The sequence below is a fragment of the Ochlerotatus camptorhynchus genome, unplaced genomic scaffold (assembly GCF_037179485.1).
Source record: "Ochlerotatus camptorhynchus isolate MF236.1 unplaced genomic scaffold, CSIRO-AGI_Acam_v1.1 ptg000361l, whole genome shotgun sequence".
Lineage (NCBI taxonomy): Eukaryota > Metazoa > Arthropoda > Insecta > Diptera > Culicidae > Ochlerotatus > Ochlerotatus camptorhynchus.
Genome location: NW_027040849.1, coordinates 6,525,172 through 6,538,860, shown reverse-complemented (window position 1 = coordinate 6,538,860; position 13,689 = coordinate 6,525,172). Strand labels below are relative to the sequence as shown.

At 42.5% G+C, this 13,689-nt stretch overlaps 3 protein-coding genes across 5 annotated transcripts in view; 1 reads left to right on the top strand and 2 right to left on the bottom strand.

Moving 5' to 3' along the window:
• The window catches only part of sfl (N-deacetylase and N-sulfotransferase sfl), a 601,701-nt gene that overhangs the window by 153,183 nt on the left and 434,829 nt on the right, over positions 1-13,689 (top strand). The window lies entirely within an intron of this gene.
• On the bottom strand, positions 2,998-7,759 carry LOC135709440 (fibrillin-2-like). 2 transcript variants are annotated; one of them, XM_065231772.1, is made up of 3 exons: positions 7,456-7,759; positions 3,939-7,384; positions 2,998-3,780 (listed from the first exon to the last, which is right to left on the bottom strand). In XM_065231772.1, the coding sequence occupies exons 1-3, from the start codon at positions 7,533-7,535 to the stop codon at positions 3,740-3,742; spliced, it is 3,567 nt and encodes a 1,188-aa protein (XP_065087844.1). In that variant the 5' UTR covers positions 7,536-7,759; the 3' UTR covers positions 2,998-3,739. The 2 variants fall into 2 exon arrangements, with proteins under 2 accessions (XP_065087844.1, XP_065087843.1); XM_065231771.1 differs by lacking the exon at positions 2,998-3,780 and having other exon boundaries at positions 3,808-7,384.
• LOC135709585 (fibrillin-2-like) lies at positions 9,287-13,338 on the bottom strand. The gene is made up of 2 exons (XM_065231977.1): positions 12,886-13,338; positions 9,287-12,831 (listed from the first exon to the last, which is right to left on the bottom strand). The coding sequence occupies exons 1-2, from the start codon at positions 12,963-12,965 to the stop codon at positions 9,294-9,296; spliced, it is 3,618 nt and encodes a 1,205-aa protein (XP_065088049.1). The 5' UTR covers positions 12,966-13,338; the 3' UTR covers positions 9,287-9,293.

The following is a 13,689-nucleotide window of genomic DNA, read 5'->3' as shown; positions in this document are numbered from 1 at the left end:
AGTTTTGTACTAACCTTGCATCATTTCATATTCTTTCATGTTACCAAGTGATAACAAAATTAGTCGAGGTTGGTAACTAAATTAGTTATGCGATAACATCTGAAAACCAAATGATATCTGGAATAACAAGACTTGTTTTCAAGATGATATCAGGTTGTTATTTTACTTTACTCGGGTATTCATCACTTTGTGTATATTCATTTCTTTGATCTATTGTGATGGCGCATCACGTACATACACGTCAACAGCACTGGATCTGTTGTTGAATTCAGAACATCATCCTTGTGAACACGAAACATGTTTCTCGAAAACCAGAACCGCACCGTGTGCAGGAAAGTTGTAGATACAATAGTTTTAAGCAACTTTGCTAAAAAGTCATGTCTATCTCTTTCTTTGGTCATTCTAGAGCTATTTTTTTGTCGAAGGCAGTAGGGTTGAATACCCCATTTTTGGCCTATTAAGCACAACCCGCAAAGGCTATTTCTTAATCTAGCGCAGTTTAGCACCAAACGGAATGTTATTATTACTGAAGGCTTCCAATTTATTTACCTTTCCGTATGTACCGTAAGATTTGATAAAGAGAAACCAATCGTTGAGATATTGCCAAAAGTCTAACACTGCTTCTTGACTCCAAACTCGGCCTACGGATTGAAAACTCGGCCTAACGCATTTAAACGCCATTGAAACGCCAATGAATTCACTTTGGCCTATCGGATGAACATAAAAATTGATTCGGTTGGAGCGCTTCTTTTGTTTTTGGGAATAATGGGTTCAAACGTTCATATCACGCGTTCTCATTGACTTAGTTCCGTAACTTATTAACTAAAGTATCGTACCAAACGCATAATTGGTTGTTAACTCTGGAATCATGGATTTATTTGAAGTTTTCTGCTCGATAGGCCCAAAATGGGCGATTATGCCGAAGTAGTTCTCTACCCTAATCCTCTTAAATGAATAGTAACAGAGTAAATATATTTTTTTTTTTTTAACGGCGCCGGTGGTGTAGTGGTAAGCGTGATTACCTCTCACCCCAGCAGGCCTGGGTTCAATCCCAGTTGGCGCCGCCGGGATGTTCTGAGGCATAACATCTCTGATCACGCCTTCCTTCGGATGGCAAGTAAAGTCGTTGGTCCCCGGTTTATGAGTTGATGGGTCGATAGGTAGGGTCCAGGTGTGGGAGCTGTCTTCCTGGTACGTCGGTAGCATTGGTGCTCAGCACGGAAAACAAGATCGACGGAAAAAAAAAACCAAAGGAAAAAAAATAAATAAATATTTTTTTATGCTAAATTGCCGTTTCAACCATAGTGCAATGTTTTCAAACCCGGATTGAACATACGTGACATTTTACAGAAAATATAACTATTTTCGTACTGTTAAATACTTCTTTACTAAAAAAAAGGAACCTGACATTGACTATTAAAAAATGGTCTCCACTAGGTCACTGGGGTTCTTACATTGCAAAATACTACTACGACTGACTTGAACGTTTTGAAAGTAATTCAGATATAATATCACCCCAGACTCAACTATGTTTTTAACCCTGAATTAAGCATACGTCACAAAGATTGGTCATGTCATGAAACGGACACACACACACTTTCAATTACAATTTTTTTGTCTACTTAGCTTGATGCGTTCTTCGAAATTAAATAAAGCATTTCTGAAAACATGACGCTGCAAAGTCTCTAGGCCAATCGGGTGAGATCTTTCCATTTTATCTATTTATATTTTATTTTTTGTCACTTATTTATCAAATGCTCTATATTGACGAATAGAGTTACCAAATCATTCACCCTCCCACTAACACAACTCTTTCCTTCCTGTGACACCTATGAAGGTAGTATGGGTTCCCTGCACCTTCTTAAGTAGATGTTGGATTAACTTTCCCTCCCTTCCCCTGCGATTGTAAGGATGTGGCCAGGTGTATAATGCGATGCTTGTTTTGTAGATTTTATTTTCGTGTGGGGAAAATCACTAATCCCAAGTGATATTTTCTGCGTCAACACTCGATATTTTCTGCAAAACGTATTAGTTGACCATTATATAGCCACCCACGATTTGTACAATCGCATATGCTATGCTATGCTATGCTATGCTATTCATTTCTTTGATCTATTGTGATAGATTCCCCATTTTTATATTGCTTTATCAGTATTTTGTATAACTATTTTGTGAAGCGACCGACCAGTGTTGGCGAAATCATCAATCAAATTATATTTTTTCGCTCTCATACGCTCCCAATATCACGCGTGATATTGGAACAAAATATCATGCTTGATATTGATTTTACAAGCTTCTTTGATATTGCGAGACTATTCACAACGTGCAAAAATCAAGCGGAGAGTTGACTAGACACAAAAATGATTCCGTTGCACATCGTTTTCTTAGAAAGAGAAAGTATAGCTTGCTATCTCTTTTTACTGTTCACCGATGGCAGACACGAAGTGACTGCTGCCAGCCGTTATGGGAGTTTCGGTTGCGTTCGGATGTAAAGCAAAAATCATTAAACTCAATCTCACCACAGTTTGTTGAGATTTGCAGCTGGTGAGTTTTGTTAGCTTGATATTCTGAGCTGCGATATCACAGCTTGCAAAATCAACTGCAGCTGTATGCTTGTTGATATTTGTCTACGAAAATCAAGCGTGACCATGGGCATTGGTGAGATTTGATTTTTTGATATTTTCCCAACACTGCGACCGTTATATAATGACCAAAAGCAGCAAGTATCAAAAGCGTTCTGTGTTGTACCTTTTGACTGTAGTTTTAATATGTATTGTATAGTGAACAAAAATCCTTAGCTCTGTAAAGTTAATTCGATTGAGCCTTATCAAATAAATTAATTAGTAAAAAAAAATTGTTACACCATCACAAATCCTACTGAATGAATTTACAATTCACAAATCAATTTGCCGCCCAAGGGAAGTACCAACCTTCCCATCCGGTCCTGCCTGGCAGAACCAGCCAAGACATCAAAAGATTCAAATTATCCGACATGGCCGGGCGACGAAAGTTTTCCTAGCTTCCGCCCATAATATCATTATCGGCTTAATCATGTACAGCAGCTTTGGAAGACATTTCCGCCATGCATTGGTCACAGAGCGTGTAAACTTTAGCATTCCCATAGTGTATCTCTCTCTCTCTCTCTCAGTGTCTGTGTCTGTGTCTATCTTTTGAACTTTGACTTTTCCGTTGTGAGGACGACGACGAAGTATGACCAAACGCGACAAGATAGAAGCTTAAAAACATAATTTTTAAGTACCCTATTATTTCAATACGTGCAACGTGCGAGGATGGACTGCCTTCTGGAACTCCGGACGGAACGGAAGGTACGGAAGCAAAGATGCACAAGGATTATTTTTTATAGTTCCATAAATACTTTTAATTAGAGTGAAAGTTTTTACATCGTCACTGCAACATCGCTGAGCTGGAGCTTGTTCCTGGCGTAGATCGATATGATTTTCGATGGATGGTGAAAGGAACTTCCTCTGTACTTCAACGTAGCCGAAGAGAAGGAAAAGCGGGGAAAGGTTAATTATAGTCGTTCAACGGGATTCCATCCTTCTTTTGGTGCGAAAAATGTCATTAAGGGCTTTTGGAAAAGTGACTTCCTCGACGCTACGTTGACTGCTCTGAAAGGCGGCAGATGCAAGTAATTATATTTCATAGGGTGGGAGATGCTCTCGATTTATTCTACATAAAAACACTAATGGGGTGGAACTTTAAGAAAACAATGGTTGACTCAAAGATCACAGTCTTGAATTGCATTATCACAATTTGTATCTGAAAAAGAAGAGACAGTTAGTCGAATTCTTTAGACAGACAAGTTCACGGAGCTGTGGAGACGATTTCAATTTTTTCAAACACCTATGAATATCTTTCAACATGTCGAGAATTGGCCGGGATCGACTCCACAGTTCCGCAATATTGAAGCATCTCACCGTGCATGGTTGCGCTATCTTCTTTCTTTCTACAGAAGCCACGTGAAAATTTATAGATTACTACAAGAGTTGCAACGGTAGCGACGATCGGCAACACACCCAAGAGTGCGTATGAGCTCAACTGTTCAAGCCATGCTAGAGTTATAATGGTTCGTACACATTGCAATTCTCCATCAACTTCTCGTTGTTCATAGTCTTCGTTACACATGCAAACCTCTGGTTCCTGACAGATACCGTTTGTACAGTTGCCGCAAGCCGGTTCACACGTTTCGGTTTCATTTGACATCTCGTAACCTTCGAAGCAAGTACAGTTACCAGGCACTTCACATATCCCATTACTGCAATTCTCGCACACCGGACTACAGCTGAAGTTGCTCTCCAAGTTATCATAGCCTTCTTCACAAATGCAAAATTCCTCTACACAAAGGCCGCTTACAGCATCGCATTGTACTTCACAACTGGCCAAGCAAACCCCCTCTCCGTCATCCAGTTCATATCCTTCCCAACACTGGCAGATGTTCGGTTCAATACAGCTACCGTTACCACATGGTCGCTCACAGAATGGCTCGCAGCTATCGTCATCATGTCTTCTGTAACCATCCCAACACTCGTACCTTCCTGGTTCCACGCAATCCGCATTGATGGGAAGATCCTCGCAAATAGGCCAGCATCCATCTACGGTTCCGTTGTTTGCCAATTCGTAGCCATCCGCACATTGGCACTCGTTGTCTCCAATGCAATATCCTGACGAGCAGTCTACCAAGGTCGAATCGCAAAGCGATTCATTTGTAAGTCTGAGGTCTTGCTTGGTTTCATAAGTGTCGTCCGAAACACATTCGATCAATCCGGAATCGTTGGATCGCTGCAGCCAGTAACCTTCGTTGCATAGAAGGACGTTTGGTGCTACGCACTGACCGGTTGTTGAGTTGATGAATCTGGAATCGCAAACTGGTTCACAGGTTCCGTTCAAACGCTCGTAACCATGCAAACATTGACACTCGTTGGGTGCTACGCAGGTTCCATTATGACAGGGAGGGTCGCATTCGGGACCGCATACATGCAGTTCATCCAACCGATTAGTGTAACCAGCAAGACACCGACAATCACCGGGCTCGGAACAAACTCCATTTGTGCACGGAGGATCACATACAGGAATACAGCGATCTTGATGCAAAACGTACCCTGGTAGGCATTCGCAGTGGTTCGGTCCGATACAGCTTCCGAACGTACAATTAAAAATTTCAGGTTTACAAACCGGTAGACAACTATTGGCTTCAATTTTGTCTTCCTTAAAGCCACGGAAACATTTGCAGGTGTTCGGCGCAATGCAAACGCTATTTCTACATGGTGGATTGCAGCTTGGGACGCAGACATTGCTTCGATTACCGACCTCGAATCCTTCGTAACAGGAGCATTCTTCGGGGCCAGAACAGTATCCATTGCTGCATCCACCAGGACATTCAGGGGTGCAGTTATTTCCGTGAAATACATATCCAGAATTACATTTGCAACGATTCGAACCAATGCAGATTCCATTGCCACAATCGACTACCTTAGGATCGCAAAGTGGATTGCAGCCATTCGGGTAATCTAAAGATTTTCCATAACCATGCAGGCATTGACACTCGTTTGGAGCAATACAGTTTCCATTGCTACAAGGTGGATCACAAATTGGCACGCATTCATTGTCTTCTCTGGGCCCTTTAGCGTATCCTACATGGCAGTTACATTTCCCAGGACCTTCGCACACCCCGTTAATACAATCCGGATCGCATACAGGAACGCATCCGTCCCGCATCAGCTGATAACCTTTCCAACAGAAACAGGTATTCGGCGCTTCACAGTCGCCATAAGTACAATTCACGTAGCTTGAATTGCAAATCGGGTTGCATATGTTCCGTTCGGTAGATGATCGCTCATAACCATGCAAACATTTACATTCGTTGGGAGCAGTGCATCGACCATTTCGGCAAGGTGGATCGCACATTGGTTCACAAATGTGGCTCTTGTCTACGCGTTTTGCGTAGCCTGGTGAACAGCTGCAATCGCCGGGACTGGAACAGATCCCGTTCAAACAAGGAGGATCGCAAATTGGGACGCACCTATTCTTCTGAAACTCGTATCCTGGATCACATTCACAGCGATTCGGTTCAACACAGGCTCCGTAGTCACAGTTAACGATACTGGAGTCACACTGAGGTGAGCATCTGCTGGAGTCTTCGGGACTTTGGTGTTCGTATCCGTAGTAGCATTGGCAAGTGTTTGGTGACACACAGTCTCCGTTTTCGCAAGGTGGATCGCAACTAGGAATGCAAGAAAACGTGGTGTTATTTGGTTTGAATCCTATGTTGCACGTACACTGGTTTGGTGCAGCACAGAAACCGTTGATGCATCCAGGTGAACACTCCGGAATACACTTGTTCTTGTGAAGTAAGAATCCTGGATTGCATTGGCATCGATTGGGTCCAACGCATGAACCGTTTCCGCAATCAACTATCTTTGGATCGCAAATCGGTACACATTGCTGCTTTGTAAAACCGGAAGACTTCACAAACCCATGCAGACACTGACAGGTGTTGGGAGCTACACATACTCCATTCTTGCAGGGTGGATCACATTTCGAAACACATTCGTTACTTCCAGCGGTTTTAGGTTTATAGCCTGTGTTGCACGTACATTTATCTGGACTGCTACAAATTCCTTTGATGCAATTCGGTTCGCATACCGGAACGCATCTATTTTTCTCCAGTTGGAAACCGTCCCTACACTTACAGGTATTCGGAGCAATGCATTCTCCATTGGTACAATCTACATATCCCGGATCACAAACCGCCAGACAGATGAATCGATCATTTCCGGAAGGCATGAATCCCGGTAAACACCTGCACAAATTCCTCCCAATACAGTATCCATTTAAACACACACGATCGCACTTCCCTGTACAGACCGTACCGTTCTTCAGTCCGTATTCCAAGAGCTTCGGATTGAAGAACTGATCACTCGGGCAAACACATTCCCGGCGCTCGTTGCAATACCCACCGATACAAGCTTCCCGACAGCTGGGAACGCAAACTTTTTGCTCGTTTTTCTCATATCCTTCCTTGCAAACGCACACATCTGGGGCAACACATTCTCCATTCTGGCAGTCGAAGCACTTCGGCTGGCAAATCCCGTTCTCTAGCACGAACCCTTGATTGCAGGTACACTGATCCGGACCTGTACATCGTCCATTAGGGCAACCGCTACTGCAAGCTGGAACGCATTTTCCATTTACCTTCACGTATCCTTCGCAGCAGCCGTACTCATTTTCCATGGTATATTCCAGATCACAGGAATTGGTATAATAACTATAACTAACCTTTTTGTTATACTGGCCGCTCCAACAATTGTAGTAGCAAGTAGTTGTGTCTTGACGCAGGTAAGACTTCGCTTTTGCATAAGGTTTCCTGCAGGGGTTCAGCAAAAGTTTTGTTTATCCAATCAATTCAAAATTTAGAATCCAATGTAGATCACCTACTTTATTCGATTCAAGCAAATTTGCCCCAAAATGGAAGGCAATACAATCAGGAAGACACTCGTTCCAACGGCGTTTCTCATCTTTTCCCTAAGCTGGAAATCTGACTAGTTGCCTCGAGAACAAACTTGTAAATGAACGACATCGAAATGGAATCCTTGCTTATCGTTTGACTTTGCTTGGACTTATTTCGTCGGATGATGTAATTATGCTGCCACATCTATGCCGATAATAGCGAATCTCAAGCTGCTTTGTTTCGTCTCGAACGGAAAACGATGGATAAATTACGAGTGTTATCTGAACCGGCATCCAGCACGTATAAAATACAACGATGACTGATGACATCGCAATGTAGGGTACAGGAGTACTGACACTAGTCAAGACTGTGTGTATGGAGTTAATATTTTCATATCAGAATCTTGAAGATGTTCCTTTGTTCGAGTTTTTGAAAGCTGTTTTAAGCCAATGTGGTGTTGCATCAATTCGCATCATTCACAAAATTTAATTAGAATCTGAGATTGTTCGCTTTCTTATGAAATTTGTGTGCTTAGATTTGTTTCAGTGTAGCCATTAAAGTTTTGATAATAAAAAATCCATAAAAATGTCCATCTTGCAACGACGACTTGAATACATTTTAATTGTTTTTTTTTAGAAATTTGATTTCATAATTTTAAGAAATCTGTTCAAAAAGTTACTTTCATTTAAAAATTATATTTTTTTTTCAGTGTAGGCATGAAACTTTTATGATTTTACCTGAAAAAAAAATCAGATTTAGATGAAACTTTTACATGTTTTGGCATTGAAGATCATGTGTTTTCGTGTAAGCTATGTCTTGAGATTCTGTCCATGTAGAAAACTGCTGTCTCTGGCAAAGTTGGTCAGGAAGTGATGTTCTTACGGATGGTGCACAACAAATTTTTCAATTCCCACACTACGTGGCACTGGTGTTAATTTTCGCATCCTGTACAATCAAAATCCCGGTCATCTATAAATTTAATTTCTTCGGCACTTTGTTTGGAGACTTTGATCTTTCTGATTGGATATAGTTGAGTTTGAAGTTCTCACATTACTTGGCTGTGGGCAAGTTAAATGTTTTATCATGCTATATATTTAGAGCCTAACGACACATAAAGTTGCTTCCTTCGTTAAAGTTGATTTAACAGACAAAACTTTTCCGGATGGTGCAATGTTCAGTGAGGAATTCTTTTAGTATGCAACGTTTAAGTGAACTTATGGCTGCATTAGAGAGTCCAAATCCTACCGGTGTCAGGAAAACTTTTAGATTTCCTACAAATTCGGCATTTTCGGAACAAGGATGACATGTCGAGGCCAGAAGTACTGCATGTCATTTTAGAATTCAAGATGGCGACTTCCAATTTCCGAAAAAGAGTCAGATATCCGTATACCTCGTTCAACATCTATAAATTTTGTATGAGGTGTATGAATTTCAAATTATTTTTCAGGCGAACGGATTTCGGTCCTGCACGGTATGTTGATGTTGATAGTGGGGAAGAAGAGAGATACATTTTGGCTGCAATCTAAATGTTATATTCAATGTAGATTTTATTTACAAATGAAACTGTAATCGTATACAATACTTCTATTAATTTAGCAAATACTCAAGCAAAGTTGCAGACAATGGATTATATTTTTTAAATTTAGATATTTCGTACTTTTTCATTATTGGTTCAAGTTACGAACAACTAGAATTGATTTCCTCAATGTTGGCTTAAGTGGGTTGCCTCATATATCACAGTTTTCGATTGCATTATCACAGATTTCATCTGAAATAAAAAGACACAATTAGTTGAATATCTGCGATGGGATATATAGAGCCGGTTTCAAAATTGCTCAAACACCCATGAATATCTTTGAACATGTCGAGAATTGGCCGGGATCGACTCAACAGGTCCGTAATATTGAAGCATCTCACCGTGCATGGTTGCGCTATCTTCTTTCTTTCTACAGAAGCCACGTGAAAATTTATAGATTACTACAAGAGTTGCAACGGTAGCGACGATCGGCAACACACCCAAGAGTGCGTATGAGCTCAACTGTTCAAGCCATGCTAGAGTTATAATGGTTCGTACACATTGCAATTCTCCATCAACTTCTCGTTGTTCATAGTCTTCGTTACATATGCAAACCTCTGGTTCCTGACAGACACCGTTTGTACAGTTGCCGCAAACCGGTTCACACGTTTCGGTTTCATTTGACATCTCGTAACCTTCGAAGCAAGTACAGTTACCAGGCACTTCACATATCCCATTACTGCAATTCTCGCACACCGGACTACAGCTGAAGTTGCTCTCCAAGTTCTCATAGCCTTCTTCACAAATGCAAAATTCCTCTACACAGAGGCCGCTTACAGCATCGCATTGTACTTCACAACTGGCTAAGCAAACCCCCTCTCCGTCATCCAGTTCATATCCTTCCCAACACTGGCAGATGTTCGGTTCAATACAGCTACCGTTACCACATGGTCGCTCACAGAATGGCTCGCAGCTATCGTCATCATGTCTTCTGTAACCATCCCAACACTCGTACCTTCCTGGTTCCACGCAATCCGCATTGATGGGAAGATCCTCGCAAACAGGCCAGCATCCATCTACGGTTCCGTTGTTTGCCAATTCGTAGCCATCCGCACAATGGCACTCGTTGTCTCCAATGCAATATCCTGGCGAGCAGTCTACCAAGGTCGAATCGCAAAGCGATTCATTTGTAAGTCTGAGGTCTTGCTTGGTTTCATAAGTGTCGTCCGAAACACATTCGATCAATCCGGAATCGTTGGATCGCTGCAGCCAGTAACCTTCGTTGCATAGAAGGACGTTTGGTGCTACGCACTGACCGGTTGTTGAGTTGATGAATCTGGAATCGCAAACTGGTTCACAGGTTCCGTTCAAACGCTCGTAACCATGCAAACATTGACACTCGTTGGGTGCTACGCAGGTTCCATTATGACAGGGAGGGTCGCATTCAGGACCGCATACATGCAGTTCATCCAACCGATTAGTGTAACCAGCAAGACACCGACAATCACTGGGCTCGGAACAAACTCCATTTGTGCACGGGGGATCACATACAGGAATACAGCGATCTTTATGCAGAACGTACCCTGGTAGGCATTCGCAGTGGTTCGGTCCGATACAGCTTCCGAACGTACAATTAAAAATTTCAGGTTTACAAACCGGTAGACAACTACTGGCTTCAATTGTGTCTCCCTTAAAGCCACGGAAACATTTGCAGGTGTTCGGCGCAATGCAATCGCCATTTCTACATGGTGGATTGCAGCTTGGGACGCAGACATTGCTGCGATTACCGACCTCGAATCCTTCGTAACAGGAGCATTCTTCGGGGCCAGAACAGTATCCATTGCTGCATCCACCAGGACATTCAGGGGTGCAGTTATTTCCGTGAAATACATATCCAGAATTACATTTGCAACGATTCGAACCAATGCAGATTCCATTGCCACAATCGACTACCTTAGGATCGCAAAGTGGATTGCAGCCATTCGGGTAATCTGTAGATTTTCCATAACCATGCAGGCATTGACACTCGTTTGGAGCAATACAGTTTCCATTGCTACAAGGTGGATCACAAATTGGCACGCATTCATTGTCTTCTCTGGGCCCTTTAGCGTATCCTACATGGCAGTTACATTTCCCAGGACCTTCGCACACCCCATTAATGCAATCCGGATCGCATACAGGAACGCATCCGTCCCGCATCAGCTGATAACCTTTCCAACAGAAACAGGTATTCGGCGCTTCACAGTCGCCATAAGTACAATTCACGTAGCTTGAATTGCAAATCGGGTTGCATACGTTCCGTTCGGTAGATGATCGCTCATAACCATGCAAACATTTACATTCGTTGGGAGCAGTGCATCGACCATTTCGGCAAGGTGGATCGCACATTGGTTCACAAATGTGGCTCTTGTTTACGCGTTTTGCGTAGCCTGGTGAACAGCTGCAATCGCCGGGACTAGAACAGATCCCGTTCAAACAAGGAGGATCGCAAATTGGGACGCACCTATTCTTCTGAAACTCGTATCCTGGATCACATTCACAGCGATTCGGTTCAACACAGGCTCCGTAGTCACAGTTAACGATACTGGAGTCACACAGAGGTGAGCATCTGCTGGAGTCTTCGGGACTTTGGTGTTCGTGTCCGTAGTAGCATTGGCAAGTGTTTGGTGACACACAGTCTCCGTTTTCGCAAGGTGGATCGCAACTCGGAATGCAATAAAACGTGGTGTTGTTTGGTTTGAATCCTATGTTGCACGTACACTGGTTTGGTGCAGCACAGAAACCGTTGATGCATCCAGGTGAACACTCCGGAATACACTTGTTCTTGTGAAGTAAGAATCCTGGATTGCATTGGCATCGATTGGGTCCAACGCATGAACCGTTTCCGCAATCAACTATCTTTGGATCGCAAATCGGTACACATTGCTGCTTTGTAAAACCGGAAGACTTCACAAACCCATGCAGACACTGACAGGTGTTGGGAGCTACACATACTCCATTCTTGCAGGGTGGATCACATTTCGAAACACATTCGTTACTTCCAGTGGTTTTAGGTTTATAGCCTGTGTTGCACGTACATTTATCTGGACTGCTACAAATTCCTTTGATGCAATTCGGTTCGCATACCGGAACGCATCTATTTTTCTCCAGTTGGAAACCGTCCCTACACTTACAGGTATTCGGAGCAATGCATTCTCCATTGGTACAATCTACATATCCCGGATCACAAACCGCCAGACAGATGAATCGATCTTTTCCGGAAGGCATGAATCCTGGTAAACACCTGCACAAATTCCTCCCAATACAGTATCCATTTAAACACACACGATCGCACTTCCCTGTACAGACCGTACCGTTCTTCAATCCATATTCCAAGAGCTTCGGATTGAAGAACTGATCACTCGGACAAACACATTCCCGGCGGTCGTTGCAATACCCGCCGATACAGACATCCCGACAGCTGGGAACGCAAACTTTATGCTCGTTTTTCTCATATCCTTCCTTGCAAACGCACACATCTGGGGCAACACATTCTCCATTCTGGCAGTCGAAGCACTTCGGCTGGCAAATTCCGTTCTCTTGCTCGAACCCTTGATTGCAGGTACATTGATCCGGACCTGTACATCGTCCATTAGGGCAACCGCTACTACAAGCCGGAATGCAATTTCCACCTGTCATCACGAATCCTTCGCAGCAGCCGTACTCATTTTCCATGGTATATTCCAGCTCACAGGAATCGGTAGAATAGGAATAATTTACCAATTTGCTAAACGTGCCGATAAGACATTTGTACTGACAAGTTGCTGTCCCTTCAAGCGTGCGAGGCTGCGCCTTTACACGAGGTTTCCTGCGGGTGATTCCAAGTTTTTACGTTTTGTCACCCTGAATTTAGATCACCTACTTGATCCGATTCCAGCACATCTGGCCCAAAACGGAAGGCAAGATTACCAGCAAGACACTCGTTCCAACGGCGTTTCTCATTTTTCCTCTTAGCTAAATATTTGACCAACTACTTCGAGAATGAACTTGAAAATGAGAGGAATTTAATATGCTAGCAGCTGTTTATCGCTTGACCTATGTTTGAGCTAAATTTGGTCGGCTGATGAAATTGTACTACGCACCACATCCATGTCGATATCAGTGAATTTCGTTATTGCGTATACTTATGATTTATGCTATTGTTGCTTTCAAATTATAAACGGCGTATAAAGTACCACGATGCGAACGGAAGGTTTTTGCTTTGATTATGTGAGTTTAACTTCAGATGCTTTGTAACTTTTGAAATATCCCAAGAAATAATTTCTAATCCCAACAGCGGTACTTTCAATTACCATAGAGCTGATTGGGAGCAATATCGAACATTTATGGAATATAACTTCGATCCAAGCATTCCTTTGCAAACCATAGATGAAATTAATTATGCTCTTGAATCTCTGACTACTTCTATAGTTGAAGCAAGAGCTGCCTCATTACCAAAATGCGAGGTTAAATTCGATTAAATTATAATAGACGGTGATCTTCAGCTCTCGATCCGTCTAAAAAATGTCCGTAGGAGGCAATATCAAAGAACTCGCGATCCTGCCCTGAGGAACAAAATGTTGGAAATTATTTTTCCAAATTAGATCCGAGTTCCACACAAATTTTGAAAAACACTCAAAAGTCAATTCCAGCGCTTGTACAAACAGGGGAAATGGCTCTAATGTTG